Source organism: Rhamphochromis longiceps, linkage group LG15 (assembly GCF_057381845.1).
Source record: "Rhamphochromis longiceps isolate RC_006_pf linkage group LG15, R_longiceps_female_GT1.1, whole genome shotgun sequence".
Classification (NCBI taxonomy): Eukaryota; Metazoa; Chordata; class Actinopteri; order Cichliformes; family Cichlidae; genus Rhamphochromis; species Rhamphochromis longiceps.
This window is the reverse complement of record NC_140571.1, coordinates 31,116,831-31,133,859: the sequence shown is the minus strand read 5'-3', so window position 1 is coordinate 31,133,859 and position 17,029 is coordinate 31,116,831. Positions and strand designations below refer to the sequence as shown.

General features: G+C 39.3%; 1 protein-coding gene across 1 annotated transcript in view; it reads right to left on the bottom strand.

The window, feature by feature from the left end:
- opn5 (opsin 5) overlaps window positions 1–17,029 on the bottom strand; it is a 67,285-nt gene that overhangs the window by 3,609 nt on the left and 46,647 nt on the right. Inside the window, exon 5 of the mRNA XM_085382950.1 lies at window positions 1,907–2,077. Within this exon, the coding sequence (XP_085239076.1) occupies window positions 1,907–2,077 (171 nt within the window). The remainder of the gene's footprint in view (window positions 1–1,906; window positions 2,078–17,029) is intronic.

The window sequence follows — 17,029 nt, the reverse complement described above, 5'->3', positions numbered from 1 at the left end:
CTAGAAAAATACTGAGTATTAAAAAAAATAATCATCTGTAGTCAATGACTCTTCACATCAAAAGGTATGTTGTTGACATCAGTAAACAAAAAAAAAGTATTAAACTACTGTAGTGGAATATTTTAATTCTGGGATCTTACACATTTGTATTATTGTGTTTGACTATGAATGACTGAAAAGGAATTTAATTTAAAAGAATTACAATACAGTGTTATAACGGCTTAGCTGTGGTTATAGGCTAATAACAAATACTATACTCTGGAGGCTAAAAGCCCCATCCCTTCACAAAACAGTGCAGTGGAGTGCTGCACTGTTTTGTTTCACAAAACACTGCAGGGATCAGATGATGGGGAGCCCCCCTTAATCTGATGTTTATGATGGGGGGTTCCCACACCATTATAGTAATGTACACTATAATGGTGTGGGAACTGAATGGAAATTAAAAAGTAACGGGAGCACTTACAGTAGATCATGAACCTAGATATTTGTGCAATACAGGCTTACAGATGTTTTGTTAGAGCATCATTTATGGCCTATAACTCATGTGAAGGTAAATCTAAACCTTGTCAAGAAATGGCCAGTGATTCAGGAATAACTCCTTTTATTAAATTGTGATCATTTAAATACGTAGTTATAGTCACAGGTTTGGATCTAGACTGCAGACCTATTCATATCTTTTTTACATGAAAATCAACAAATTCAGTGGTCCCTTGTTTATCACAGGAGTTACGTTCTAAAAAATAACCCGCGACAAGTGAAATCCGCGAAGTAGAGCCATTTTTTTACAATTATTATAGATGTTTTAAGGCTGTAAAATTCCTCACTACACACTTTATACACTTTTCTCAGACAGGCATGGAAATGTTCACACTTTTCACCCCAGGTGCCTTTGACGGTGAAAAACGTTTCGTTGACGTTGTGTTTGTTGGACATAAAACTTACAAACATACAGTACAGCACTTCAGAAACACACTGCTAGCGATCAAATATTTATGTAAATTTGACAAGCTGAACACATTCTGTACTGTACAGGAGACACAGCACGAGATTGATTGACAATGGTCTACAGCCAATCAGTACCCAGAACACCATGCGCTGTAAAACAAACAAACAAAAACAACATGCATAATTGCACAAAAAAAATCTGCGAAACAACGAGGCCGCGAAAGGTGAACCGTGTTATAGCGAGGGACCACTGTACATATTCCAGGTTTGCAACATCTGTACATGTTAAATGAAATTAGCATTGTAACTGTGACTGAAAGCATTTATTACAGTTATTTGCAGGGGGTCCATCATAAACACATTCAACAATAAACCTAATCAGAAACTTATATTACCTCAACCATCTAAAAATTTACATTTTAAGAGGCTAAAGCTCAGAGCTAGTCACAAGCCAGCAGCCTCAGTATGAGAAAAAGATCAATTCTAAAAAAAAATTACAGAGATAAAACGGAGAAAAAAGGATGGATGTCTTGTTATGTGGTGAATTTATAAGCATACTGGTGAATTTATAAGCATACTGGAAAATTAAGTAAGTACCTGGTGGTTGCATCTGCTTTTGTTTGGTTAGGTAAAATCTGTCGAATAAGATTCAAGCAACAGCCACTCATTTTCTGTTCATTTTTTTTTTTTGTACGTCTTTTTGTATGTTTACAGGGGTGGCTGTAGCTCAGGCGGCAGAGCAGGTCACCCACTGCTCGGAAGTTTGGTGGTTCGATTCCTGGCTTACCCCTAGTCTGCATGCCAAATATCCTTGGGCAAGATACTAACCCCATGTTGCTCTCCCAGTCAGGGTATTTTTAATTCTGAGATACTGGCAAAATACTTTGGTTCCCTTTAAAGTATGTAAGTGTATATGAACATCTGATGTTTATGAAAATTTGCTGAGTTGTTAGTTACGCACCATATCGGAGATGGCAAATCTTGAGATACCGGTCCAGGCTGACCACAGTCATTGTGATGAGGCTCCCACATCCAAAGAAGAAGCCTGCCCAGCCATAGAATCGACATCCCTCCCAGCCAAACAGCCAGCGGTGGGATAAACTAGACACAATGAAAAAGGGCTTTCCTGTCACTGTGAGGAAAAAAAATAGGAGACAGAGTAGAAGGAGAAGTGAAAGGGAAAGGGAAATGGAACAGAAAAAGAGAGTGTGTGGGCAGAGAAAAAGGATGAAGACAAAGATCATAAAAGAAGGTAGTGTTGGAGTGGGATGGGACAAAGAGAAATATTTGGTTGAAAATGGTAAACAGACAACATGTAGCATATTGAAACATACATTCTATTTTTTCAGGGAGAAAACCTTGTGGAACATATCACAACAGAGCTAAATAGCTGCAGATCAGAAACATGACTGGATGTAGGAGAGCAAAAGATAGAAGAAACTGCTTGAAGCAATGTTGAATGCAAGTAGTATTGGTGCCCCTCAAGGATGTGTCCTCTCACCACTACTGTTCTCCCTCTACACTAACGACTGCACCTCCAAGAACTCGGCTGTCAAACTCCTAAAGTTTGCAGATGACACCACTGTCATTGGCCTCATTCAAGATGGTGATGAGTCTGCATACCGGCAAGAAGTTGAGCGGCTGGTACTCTGGTGCAGTCAGCACAATCTGGAGCTGAACACTCTTAAGACTGTAGAGATGACAGTGGACTTCAGGAGACATCCCTCAACTCTGCTCCCCCTGACCATATCAGACAGCCCTGTGTCAACTGTGAAGACCTTCAAGTTCCTGGGTACAACCATCTCCCAGGACCTGAAGTGGGAGACCAACATCAACTCCATCCTCAAAAAGACCCAGCAGAGGATGTACTTCCTGAGACAACTGGGGAAGTACAGTCTTCCACAGGAGCTGCTGATCCAGTTCTACACTGCGGTCATTGAGTCTGTCCTGTGCTCCTCCATCACAGTCTGGTATGGAGCAGCCACTAAACAGGACAGGAGCAGACTGCAGCGGACTGTAAGGGCAGCAGAAAGGATCAGCGGCACCCCCCTGCCCTCCATCCAGGATCTGTACCTCTCAAGAACCAGGAAACGGGCAGGGAAAATCATCACAGACCCCTCACACCCTGCACACAGACTTTTTGATCTGCTGCCCTCTGGCAGACGGTACAGAAGCCTGCAGGACCACCCGACACAGGAACAGTTTCTTTCCCCTCGCCATCTCCCTTCTTAACAGTTGACCTGTCACACTGCTCCCACTGCCAGACTGCAACTGCAGCTTATGTACATTTTGTAGTATTCATTCCACCTCATTCATTTCTGTATTTTATGTATATAAGTTAGATTTGTTATTTATAGTTGGTTTACACAGCTTTGTGTATGTATGTGTAATGTGTATATATAGACACGTGTGTGTGTGTGTGTGTGTGTGTGTGTGTGTGTGTGTGTGTGTGTGTGTGTGTGTGTGTGTGTGTGTGTGTGATTTACATTGCTGTGCTTGAGAGCCACCATCTACCGGAACCAAATTCCCTGTATGTGTCTGCACATATACTTGGCCAATAAACACGATTCTGATTCTGATTCTGAAGTAATGCATTTAACATTGCTGTGTTTGTTGGTGTTGAACTGTAGCTAAAGGTTGGCAAACCCTTTATGTTCGACACTCTATTCCTTCTGCAATGCTTAAATGCTCAAAAGTTAAATGACTCAATTCCTAAACCTAAAATTCAATATGTTATTCTTTATTTACATAATTTAATAATTGTAACTGTCTTTGTAATCTTTTTTTAACAGAGCCTTACCATTAAGATACAGTCACGGTCAGTGTTAGGGAGTAACGGCATAAATGTACCGGCGTTACGTATTTAAAATACAAAACATGAGTAACTGTATTCCGTTACCATTTAAAAAGGTGGTATTCAGAATACAGTACTTTGTTGAAATAAATGGATTACATGGCAGTTTTTCCTGTTTCATATGTTAGGCGTGGAATTTTTGGTAATTCCACACTGGTGGAAACCCAAAGAAAGCATGCATTAAGAGGCTGTGTCTCAATCTTGCGGTCCATGTCACCTCTACTTTCAGCCCGCATAATGATGTGACAAAATATTTTTTAAAATTATTGTTCAAATAATTATTAAATTTTTTTAATTTAATAGGCAGGGTGTGACAGGCATAGCCCTGTGCATAGCCCAGTTGTAAGTAAGCTATTAAGTCTCGACTGCACTGTGTTCGAGTTCTCCCCGAAACAATAAGTTCTGTTGGAGCGGCCTTTCAATGCCTCTCTCTGTCTCTCACTAGCAAAGTTAACCCAGACAACAAAGTAATGCTAGTTTATGAGCTTGGTTATGAGCACGACACGGAACCCGACATATTAGCCAGACTTCCCTTTACTACGGTTCAGAGCCATTTATAAAAGCGCGGAATAGTTTTCTATACGAGATCGCTATAAAAAGTGCAGCCTTACTCAATCTCCACCCTACTGTTACTCATTTTATATTAAGATTTGAGAGTGTGAGAGTGAATGAATAGTGGAATTGTAAAGTGCTTTGAGTGTCTAGAAAAGCACTATATAAATGCAATCCATTATTATTATTATGTATTTTATAAAAAGCTTGATAATATATTATGTATTCAGAATACGTTACTGTCATTGAGTAACGTAATACATTTTGCGGCATGTATTCTGTAATCTGTAGTGGAATACATTTTGAAAGTAACCTTCCTAACACTGGTCATGGTAAAAAAAAAAGAAAGTACACCGTCTGTTAGTTCTAAGCTTTTATGTATCAGGGCATAATAAAAAATATCTAGTCCTTACCGGGTCTTACAATTAAGTCAATACAACCAGAAATGAGCAACAGCACATGACACCATGGAATTATTTATTTGACAAAAACTAAGCCAGAAGCAGTGTGTGAAAAACTAAGTACACCCCATGGTTAATTGGGCAGTGCAACTTTAGCATCAATGACTTGAAGTAATAGATTCCTGTATGACTTTTAGCTAACTCTTTTTTACAACGTTGCTACATTGAGGCTTCTATTTAAGGTCCAAGTTGGATTGAGATATGGACTTTGACTGGGCCACTGCACCACGCTGATTCATTTGTTTTTCAGTAATTCTGTTGCAGATTGCTGCTCTGGTTGGGATCACTGTCCTGTTGCATGGTCCAATTTGGCCAAAGCACTAGCTGTTGTATAGATAGTCTCACATTTGACTTAAGAATATTTTGGTAAAAAGAGGTCAAATGCAACTTTACAAATCTAACTTTACAAATCTAACTTTACAAATCTAAGTCATGCAGCCATGCTGTCCTTGTTAGAGAGAACAGCATGGCTGCATGAAAACAAGCCATATTTGTTCAGTATTATTCTAATAGCATGTTAAATGTTAAGCACTAACTGAGGCTGACAGACATGGATCTTGTTTTTGTTTTGTGTGTGTGTTTTAATTGTGTCAACAGTCTGCCCTTGTGGTGAATTTCCTGGGATTTCCACTTCTGGAAACACTGGCAATCATCTGTGAATAATCTTTTCAGCTCTATAAAGATGGACTTCAAATAGTTTGGAGCTGGCCTTATAATCCTTCAGAGATTGATGGCTTTTTCTATTGGCTTCTTTAGGAACACCGCTCGTGTCGTTCTTCGTGTCTTCCACATCTAAAAACCCTAGACCAGTAGTTCCCAAACTACCGTACGCGTACCCTCGGGGGTACGCAAGTGGCTGTAGGGGGTACGCGTGGGTTGGGGTTGGAGTGGGGATCAAAAGTTTTAAAAGCCGAAATTTGCGCTAATGCAGTTTTTTTTGCCTGTCAAATACATGACTATATACCACCCTCTGGTGTTCAGCAAAAAAATAGCTCTGACAAAATACATGGGCGTGATTTGCCCAAATGACTGACACCTAACAGTTGAAGTTGCCTCCAAGCATTCAGTGCAGCGCGAAAATGGACAAGTGGTTAACAAGAAAAAAAGGCCCTACCACAGAGACACCGGCCACAACAACCAATAAGCTCATATCTGAAGATGCATTTTCCAGTGACCGCACAGGTGATTGTTCAACAACAATGTGTTCGTCAGATTTGGATGCTAGCAGTGCTAGCAGGGATGTATCTGTGGTTACTAGCCAAGTGGCTAGCATAGCTGGAGCCAGCCATGTGGAAAGTGATGAAGTGTCTGATGCGGAGCGTCAAAGTGGGAGAAAGCATGACAGCACGGACTGTAACACAACCTCATCAAAGAAGCGCAAATATGATGACAATTATATTTCGCTGGGGTTTACGTGTATAAATATTGGTGGATTTCCCCGGCCACAGTGTGTTATTTGTGCAAAAGTATTGTCTCAGAACTCAATGAAACCTTCACTTTTGCGCAGACATTTAGAGACAAATCATCCCCATTTGAAAAATAAACCAAGGGAATATTTTGAGCGACAGCTAAAATCACTTTCAACAAGTAAAACCTGCATTCAGGTGCCAGATCTTATGAATAAAAACAGACTACAAGCATCTTACATGGTCAGTTACAGAGTGGCTAAAAACAACAAACCCCACACTATTGTGGAGGACCTCATTCTCCCTGCTGCTTTAGATATGGTAGGGACAATGTTGGGGGAAAAGGCAAAAAAGACGATACAGTCCATTCCATCATCAAACAATACTGTCTTACGGCGCATCAATGCAATGTCAGAAAATGTTTTACAGCAGCTACTTCTGCGCATACGCCACAGTGAATGTTATGCAATACAGCTAGATGAGTCCACGGATGTGGCTGGCCTGGCGCATCTTCTCGTATATGTGCGCTACATTCATGAAGGAACCATCAAGGAGGACATGCTGTTCTGTAAACCGCTGGAACAAAGGACAACTGCCGCAGATATTTTTCAAAAGCTGGACACATTCATGAACACACATGGACTCGTGTGGGACAGATGTGTTGGCATCTGTACTGATGGCGCACGGGCCATGACTGGGAGACACGGAGGTGTGGTTTCGCGTGTGCAAGCAGTCGCGCCAGATGCCTCCTGGGTACACTGCAGCATCCACCGAGAGGCTCTTGCTGCAAAGGGAATACCTGTCCGTTTGAAACATGTTTTGGACACGAGTGTAAAAATGGTTAACTTTGTGAAAGCCAGGCCGCTGAACTCCCGCTTATTTGCTGCGTTGTGCAATGAGATGGGCAGCGAGCATGAGACATTATTACTCCACACAGAGGTTCGCTGGCTATCTAGAGGGAAAGTGCTGACCCGTTTCTTTGAGTTGAGGGATGAACTTAAAGTTTTCTTCAGTAACCATCCCTTTGAGCTGTCTGAACATTTGCATGATGAAGAGTACCTTACCTGCCTGGCTTATCTGTGTGATATATTTTCTCGTCTGAACGAGCTCAATCTCGGATTACAAGGCGTTTCTGCAACTATATTCAATGTTCAAGATAAAGTTGAGGCCATGATAAAGAAGTTAAACCTTTGGAAGAACTGCTTGGATACAAACAACACTGAAGTCTTTCCTGTGCTGCATGATTTTCTGTGCTCTAATGATCTCACACTATCTAAAAGTGTAAAGCGCGAATGTAACGTGCACCTTGAGGAGCTGGCGGTGCAGTTACGCCGATACTTCCCAGAGACGGACGGCTCAAATGATTGGATACGTCACCCGTTCACCGCCGTGCCTACTTCGTTATCACCGTCTGACCAGGAGAGCCTAATTGAAATCGCCACAGATGGATCTCTAAAAGTTGAACACGCTCAAAAGAACCTGGCGGATTTCTGGATAGGGCTGCGCACTGAACAGCCCGCGCTGGCTAAGCGCGCTGTCAAGACTCTGATGCCTTTCGCCACCACATACTTATGCGAAAAGGGATTTTCTGCTTTAACAAACATGAAAACAAAATACAGAGCAAGACTTTGTGTGGAAAACGATTTAAGACTCAGCCTTTCCCAAATTGAGCCAAACATTGAAGAGCTGTGTGCCTCTGCTCAAGCACATCCATCACATTAAATAAAGTTCTGTTTAATGAAAGTTCATGACCTTTATGCTCTCGACAAAAAAGTGAATTCTAATAAATCCTTTGATACACTGCTAGTATTAAGTAGTAAAGTTTGTTATTAAAACTCTGTCATTACTAAAAAATATTGATAAATTCATTTGGTGGTGAGAAATAATCGACTGTGCAGTATTTATCTTTATGCATGCGATATTGCAATGTATTTATAGACACTAATTAAGAGTCGTTCGTAGTAGGGGGTATGCGGCTGAGGGTGACATGTCTCAAGGGGTACGTGGCTGGAAAAAGTTTGGGAAGCACTGCCCTAGACCAACAAACTGCCAAACTGTCTGCTTTGCTTTTACAGAGGTGCTCACAGTCACTGATGTAATGATCTAATCAAGTGCATTTGATTAGCAGCATCTGGCTTCTACTTACTCTCTTAATTCTTATGGAAGCAGTAAGGGGGGACTTTCACTCACTGTTTCTGTATTTTGGTTCAATTTCTGTCAAATAAATAACGACGTGCTGTTGTTGTGTCAGCACATTGACACAACAGGATGTGTTGCTATGGCCCAGTACATATCATGTATTGTTGTTCATCTGAGGTTGTATTTACCTAATTTTGAGACCTGCTAAAAGTTGATGATTTTCTCATTATGTCCTAATGCATAAAGCCTCATACTTTCTTTATGCTGTGACTGTGAGTTTTTCTCTTTACGGCTAGCACAAACCTAAGCAATATTTGCATTAATATTGCTTAGATACAGTCATTATAAAGTTCCCAGAAGGATAATTGAATTTTTCCACATATGCTAACCTCACATCCTAATATGGGTTTTAATTATAATACAGCAATCTAACATACTACTAAAAAAAGAAAGCCATTATATTTTTTTCATCATATACCCAGCAAGGGAAAATAATTTTGATTGCAGCCTTAACAACAGTTATGAGTGCTGCATGTTTAAGCAACAGGAGATAAAAGTTAAACGTGACTTTTCCCTCCATGTCCTGTATCACACATGAGACAGTTCTTGTAACAACTCACTTTAGTTTCTCATTACTGAACAGCAATAAGGAAAATATGATAATACTGACTTTAGCATTAGGAGTAATTCTTGTAATGAATCTTCCGTAAAATGCAGACAGTTTATGTGAAGGTTATGGTGGACAGATAATTGTCTTGGGATTTGAGATCAAAATATCCTTCACACACCACAAGGGCTACAGAGCTCAACACAAAGATCCACTGTATCGCTCACACCACACTGACTTCCTGACTGTTGTGTCAGATTTGGGCCCTCTTCCTAGATAGCTGGATGGGCAAAAAGCCACAGCGTTCCAAGAATCTCTAGTCGGGATTCCAGACATGATAACCCAAATATTCTCTTGGAATCACTGAAAACCAGCAGGGGTTATACACACACTTCCACACCCCTGTTCACTTGCTTCTAGCCTTAACAAGACTTACATATATTTCTCAGTCATGACATGATTTCTACCCCCATAAACAAATAACATTTTTGTTTGCTCTTTGGTTTGTGTAATGTTGACCATTGCTGTCCTAGGTCACAAGGAAAGGATTAATATGTAAATTGTTATTCTATTCAGAGATATAGCAGCAAGGCTGTGGCATGGTAAGACAGCATAAGGACAATAACAAAAGTTATCTCTCAAAGCTTTACATTCTAAAATTCTGCTGAAATGAAACAATCGGTTGATTAAGGGCCAGATTTATTAAGACCTCAGTCAAATAAGCCTAGAAGCTGGTTAACAACCTCCAGTCAACCTCTAGTATCTAATGGGGGATTTTCATTCTGGTGGTGTGAGTGGTGGTGAGTGGTATTTGGAGGCTGCTGGCTGTCATTAGGTGAAAATCTGTGATTGGTTAAGTCTTTAGCAGACTGCCACATTCAGTTTGCATGGAAGACACTGACTCCCCCGTAGCAAGTCAGTGTCTTCACTCACCATTTACTCTCCAAGCTGTATGAAACTTGGAAAAAATGTGATGCAAACTGGAAATCGCAAACTTTACAGAGCTCTCCCATACTCAGCCATCCGGGATAACCAATTCAAGATTCATGTTTTGTATGCAATCCATAGGATTCTTGTCCTCCCTCCAGCACTCCACATTAAGGTCAGCTCATTTAAAAGTTGCTCTCTTACATCAGAGCAGAGTGAAGACCAAAATTATTTCAGGCCAGGCTCTCAACAGTCAGGGTGAAGACAGGGATAAAACTCTGACGTTGCACTTGGACTTCGGAGCAGACATCCCAAAACCCCTGTGCACTGGTTCTGATCACACTCCTCGTGGCAACTACCAGATAACATGATTTTTCCTTTATTAAATTAATGGGAGGTCTAAGTGTTGCTCATGAATATACTGAATATCTTTTAATTGTAATTCATTACGGCAACCAGTTTTTGATGCTACTATCCATCCTAGATTACAAGCACGTCTAAATGACCTCATAATCTTTATTTCTTGCACTGCAAAAAAAATAATTTCAATAATGGAGATTATTCATAATGTTAATGTATGTGTCCTCTAATCTAGAGAAACTGGTCCTGGACTCTTCTTCCGTTATGAATATGACTAAATGTAAAGCTTTCTGTTTTATATTTATACTGACCATTGTGTTATCTTTCAAATGCCAAAAGCATAACTGTACTAGCTTTTGTTTATGGTGTATTGTTTTTACAATGATCAGGGAGACCACAGCATGTCCTTGTAAGGCCCAGTGAAAAAGGCTTAGTGAGAAAGCCAGTAAACCAAAGAGGAATAGTCAAGATTACAACACAGAGGATGGAGCATTATGGAAGGTATAAATATGTAACGATGTTTAAATGAATGTATATGATGGTGATGGAGGTGATGTAATAAAATTATATCACCTCCATCACCACAAATGGTGTCTGATAATGAATTATTTTCACTCATTTTCCAAATTTTAATAATTATGCATGTATTGATCCATAGTTGTGTAAGCTGACAGGAAAGTAATTAAAAGCCAACAGTCAAATCAAAAACAAAAAACACTGAGGGCACTGAGGTCTTCTGCTGATAGTATATTTAAATAGTATATATACTGACAGAAAGTTCCTTTTAAGATGAATTAAAAATGCACAAAGGAGCGGGGAATATATTGGGAGGTAATGGTTAATTAGTTTAGAACAAAAGGGCTTCTGCATTTTGGTTGTACATATACTGTATATACTAAAGTATATACTTAGCCACAGTGACTTTGCACAATAGTTATGAGTAGGGCTGTGCAATATGACCAAAATCTCATATCCCGATATAAGACATTTATCGTCCCGACAATGATATATGTCACAAAAATTTTACATTTTCTGTAACTTCTGTGAATCTCGGGCAACTCGGTTTGTGTGAAGTGTTTTCAGCTGGGCATCATGTACCTGGAGTCAAGTGTTTTGACTGATGCACAAAGCTATACATTTTTAGACAGTTGAAACGCCCGCCATTTTCTTTGTGAGTATGTATTACATGGCGTGCTGCGGGAAAAAGCCTGTTCTAATGTTTGAGTCTAAGGTTTATTTTTTTAGCACCTGACGGCTCTTTTTTGCTTCTGATCTGTAAACACTCTGCACACTCTTTCACGTGATTCAGTTTATTTTGAAAAATCTCAACAGGATCTTCAGCTTTATTGTGAAAGGTTTATGTGGAAAATAAACAAGCGGACAACGGAGCCATGCGATGGTTTTACCGTCGTTGTTGCTAATGATAGGGGATAAAAGCAGTCACTTGTCCGTCCGTAGTGTATATATTAAATATAAGAGAAAGAGAGAACTTTTAGAAATTAATACTACAGTGACCATAAAAATGATGAAAAATTCTTGTCGTTTATTTTGCGAAACCGCGAAACAAACGATAGCGTAATATGAAACAATAGACGTTTGCAGATCGTCATCCGATATATATGGTTATATCGAACAGCCCTAGTTGTGAGGTTTTAAGCTGAGTAGTTGCACTGTCATGATGTTTGGAAACTGGATGTGATCAGTGAGGGACCTTCCTGCTTATACAGTACTGTAGAGCAGGGCGATATGACCAAAAATATTTATCACGATATACATTTGAAAATTTGCGATAACGATATAACTGACGATATAATTGACACTAGACAAAATACTTTACAACTCCACAACTTTATTAGTGCAAAAAAAAATCAATGTATTTTCACTTAAACAAGCAGCTGTTTTTTATGTGCATTAAAGTTATATAAAAATTTAACAGTGCAAATGCAAATTCCTTGCTGACAGTTTAACCAAAAGGCATTTCTAGTGGAAATTGGCCGACATATCCTCAGCATAACCACGTAACATATCCACAAAACTTAAAAAGAGGTTATACACACACAATACGGTAATATTATGTTGAAGCACAGTACGTATCACTCCGCGAGGCTTCTGCCTACGATAGCCGTAATGCTCCGACAATCCATCAAGCGGTGCGGGTTTGTAGCTTAGCAAAGTCGTACTAAAACATTTGACAGATTTTCGAGCACCGTGTACCACATAAAATCGTTTCAAGGTCAGTAAACACAACCAGAATTCATACAAAAGGCACACGGGATTATAAGGGGCACTGTCAATTTTCAGAAAAATCAAAGGATTGATTTTAAGTGCGCTGTATTTTCCAAAAAACACGGTAATAACGACGGCTCGCTAGCATGCTCTACCAAAAATAGTGTTTTGTTGTGTATCTGACGGACGAAAGCCAAATCAGTTGAATACCACTGAAGTTGCAGCATTCTTACAAACCAATTCTGGTTCATCTGTTTCATTCAACGATCCGCTTTCGCCCTTCTCATTCTCCGTCGTTCCATGCTTTTTCCGCCATGTGCGTATGAAAACAAAGGCACTGCGCATGCGCATTTTACCCATATTCTATCGCGATATTTCCTTTTCTTATCGTTGCCCAACATTATACCGGTATTACCGTGAACGGTATGATAGGCCCAGCCCTACAGTACTGATTTGTTAATGAAATAGTAGGCCCACCCTAAGGCACACCTTTCATATCATTTTTTTTTTTACCATAATTTAGAAAATCAATATTATATTGAATTTAAAGGCCATTTTTCATAGACTTTTATAGAATTGTGTGTGTTCTTGCAACCAGAAGAGTCTCCCCCTAATGGCCATTAGACAGAATAGGTTTAAGACACTTAAGCATTGTTTTCACTAGCAGACTCAGAAGCTTTGTCAGTTTCTTATTTACATTCTTAGGTAGGGTGACCAACCATCCACTTTTCACGTTCTGTCCGGGGCGTCCGGGGGGGATTTTCGAGATTAATGAAAATGTCCAGATTTTCCTACAGAGGACCCATATGTGTGACGTCATCTCCGAGCAGCTGCTTTGTGAGTGGCTGTTCTGTGCTCACAGACGGGACAGACAGTGTGCAGCAGCGCCTAGTGATGTTTAAAAGATGTCAAAGCACAACTGCAGCTTTTCAGATGAACTGCAAAAAACATTTCCCTTGTACCATCCCGGTACTGGTAATTTCTCTTATAGAGATGAGGCCTTATTTCTGTACCATTATTTAATTCCAGAAGTTTTTAAGTTATTTTTTTTGCCCTTGTTGACTTGTAACAGCCTATATCACATTTTTTTATTTCACCATTCATTAACTGCACAGAGACGGCATAGCTTAAATATGTTAAAATTTTCTTTAGGCAAACAGTATTATTAAAGTTCTTCATGACTGGGCCAAGTGTCCTCTTTTTTGGAAATCAAAATATGGTCACCCTATCTTAGGTAACAGTACAAAAATCACTTGATAACTATCAGGAAAAAATAAATACTGATGAACAAATTAGATTAAATTTATGCTTAACACTGAAATTTGCACAGTGTAAATTTAAACATTATAATGTCTCATGAGCTTACAGCTGAGATAGAGGTGGGTTGCAAAGTGGCTTGCAGCTGTGCAGGAATTGTAGGCAAGCTAAAGTAGCTGATTTAAGATGCACTATATGTAGCAGTCAACAAAATGTGTAGCAGGCGATTAATTAAGCTATCAGCTGATGATGATGACCTGCTGTGACTACATCCAAGCCTGACTTTCTGGCCTGACTAAACTAACACTATCGATCTTGAGTCTAAAACTCTATCTCTACACTTACACATATTAATAACCATTTTTTCAGTGATTCAAGTAAAATTGCCTCGATAGGGGAGTGTTTTACAAACAAAAATGTAGATCTTGTCTAGTGAAAATGTATTCTGTGCCTTTTCTGAGACAATTTTCATCAATTACATTAAAAAGACACCCTCAGACCAACAAACATCGTGAACTCACTACTGAATAAAAGGGGCTTTTTATAAAAGGCACCTCACTGCAATCAACTGAATGATTCCACATGCAAAACGAAATAAAGTGAAGATGTGAAAGCATCTGAAGCAGCTCCTGAAATAAGAAAAGATATAGTTGCAGTTGTAGACCAAAAAACCAACAATTAACACATCTATCCATGTTATCTTAGCGATGATCTCAACTGTTCCATCTAAATATTAAATGTTGTTAATTTTCACTGATGCATCGTGGTACCAATATTTAGCATTCTTTCCCAGATCCAATACATATGTAGTAACATTACAGTGAGTTTATCAGAGCTGATTCAATGATAACAGCTGCTGGTGGCAGAAATAAAGCTGAACAAGTTATTTTTTTGGCCCCAGGTTTCCTTCTAATCACTTTTAAACTATGCAATTCTCACTCACCCAACCATCCTGCTATTAAAGTTTCCATTTTGCCATATTTCTTTGTTACAAAAATACTTAAGAATGTGGCTTGAGACTAAAATCATAATTTAAAATATTGACATGTACGTGACAAATAAAAGGATCTTGAATCTTGACATCTGACTCAAAATTGAAAGAATCACGAGAAGCACAGAAAAAGAGGACTGACATGAAGCAAAAGGTCCAGGAGTCACACCGTGGAAGAGCCGCTCAGGGCGTATGCACTCGTGTCGTATGAGGCAACCTTCACTGTTTGGGTCACGTCAAGGATGCCTGTCTTTTCTAAACTGTAAAACCATTGTTCAGTTAGGGTTAACTAAGTTGAATTAATGTCCAAACTCAGTTACACATATTTTGTCTTGTCATACTGCCCTAACACTTCCCTTGCATCTAAAAGATTGCTTATTTTCAGGTCTTTCTGGAATCAATCTGAAGTCACCCTCAAAATTAAATCTATAAATAATGCTTCATTTAGCATTTCACTGGTGCAAGAGACTCTCAAAGCAAACCGAAGCCCCTTTCTATTTACTGCATCAATGAATAGATGGTTTTGAATATACATATTGGAATTAGAATCAAAATCAGTTGAGAAGTTCCCAAAGACCCCCATTTTGTTCCCATTCATGTGTAACGGTTTAGGTACTTATTGGTTATCAACCACTGTGACTGAAATTTTAAAAAAAGCTCAATTGACAGTGGCAAAAATAAGACTTCATATTATAGATTGACTTTTTAATGGATATTCTTAACGGCAGAAGCATAAACAGTTTAAACCAGTTTAAAATAAAACTCAAAAAAAGAAATAAGGGGGTAAATAAAGTTGTTACGTGTGGCTGCGTGCAGACAGGAATAGGACCCAAGGTGCAGACTCCGGAGACAGTCGTGAACTCAAAACAGCTTTAATGTAAAACTCAAAATATAACATAACTTGGGGGGGGGGGGAAATCAAACTAAACTTAAACCAGAGGACTGACAGAACACACAGCTAAATAAACGGTAGATCGCGACACAGACACAGAGAAACACAGGGCTTAAATACACAGAGGGAGCAATCAGGGAATGGGTAACAGGAGGGAAACACAGCTGGGGCAAATCAGGCCTAACGAGACAAGGGGAAGCGAAACCAGATACATTAACATCAGACATGGACTTTCAAAGTAAAACAGGAAACACATAACACAGACTGAACCAAAGACACAGACTCACATGCAGGCACTACAACAGAGGGAACAGAGACGTGGGACCAGGGCAGACACAGACACTGACTGGACACGGGGATATAGCGGACAGGGGAGACAGCAACTAAGGATTACACAGAGACAAACCATAAGACATAACTCTAACAAAGAAACCAAAGCACAGAAATGATAAATAATATATAAACTCAAAACCCTGGGTCAACGACCCAGGCATCCTAACAAAAGTAGATACTTCTGCCTACTCCTTTTCAAACAACTGAATGGAATGATATTATGGAATGTTGGTGAATGTATATGTTTGAAATAAAAATGAATTGAACTGAACATCCACCTGTACTGTTTTGGACACCACCTATCAACTCGCTGTTAGATTGTTAGATTAGCCAATATAACTGCAATTAAGTATGTTCGAAAGTAGGGTTAGCGTGCACCTACAGCAATGAACAAATTTAAGTAGTGACCATACGGTGACAGGTCTTAACAGCTAAACTTTATAATGTCATAAAATCTGCCTGGTTCTTTTTTGTGGACCTATAGTTCAACTAATAAGCTAGTTAAGGCTGTTTTCATAAGTCTCTTCTCCACTCTTGAGCATGCCCTCCACTATACACACTTTCACACACACACACACACACACGATTAAACAACAACTTGAGATTAACTTCAGTCGCTGCAAAAAGAAAAAAACTGATCACCATAAACACACACTTACATCTTAGCTATCTACAAAGATGCAGTGAAACTATATACTATATAATATATGCATAATATTATCTCAATTAGCAAGATATCATAATAATCGATGCCTGAGGTGAGGGACACAACCCTGATCTGCAAAGCACATACTGTAAATTATCCTTGTAGTAGTTGCAGCAGTAAAAATAGTGGCCTTTAAATTGACCATAGTTTAATGTGGTGTATGATATTCCTTTCAAAAATTAATACCTACAAAAAATATACATATTTTTAAATTGATGTTTTAACCACCGTGGCATCAGCCATTGATTTCTGAACTTTTCAGAGTTAGTACTTTGAAAACTGTGTTAGCTTTTTGGATATAGATATTTGAACTAGACTGTGATGCTATTGGCTAATGCCAGCTAGCTTACTTCATAAAAGCTGCAGTACATAG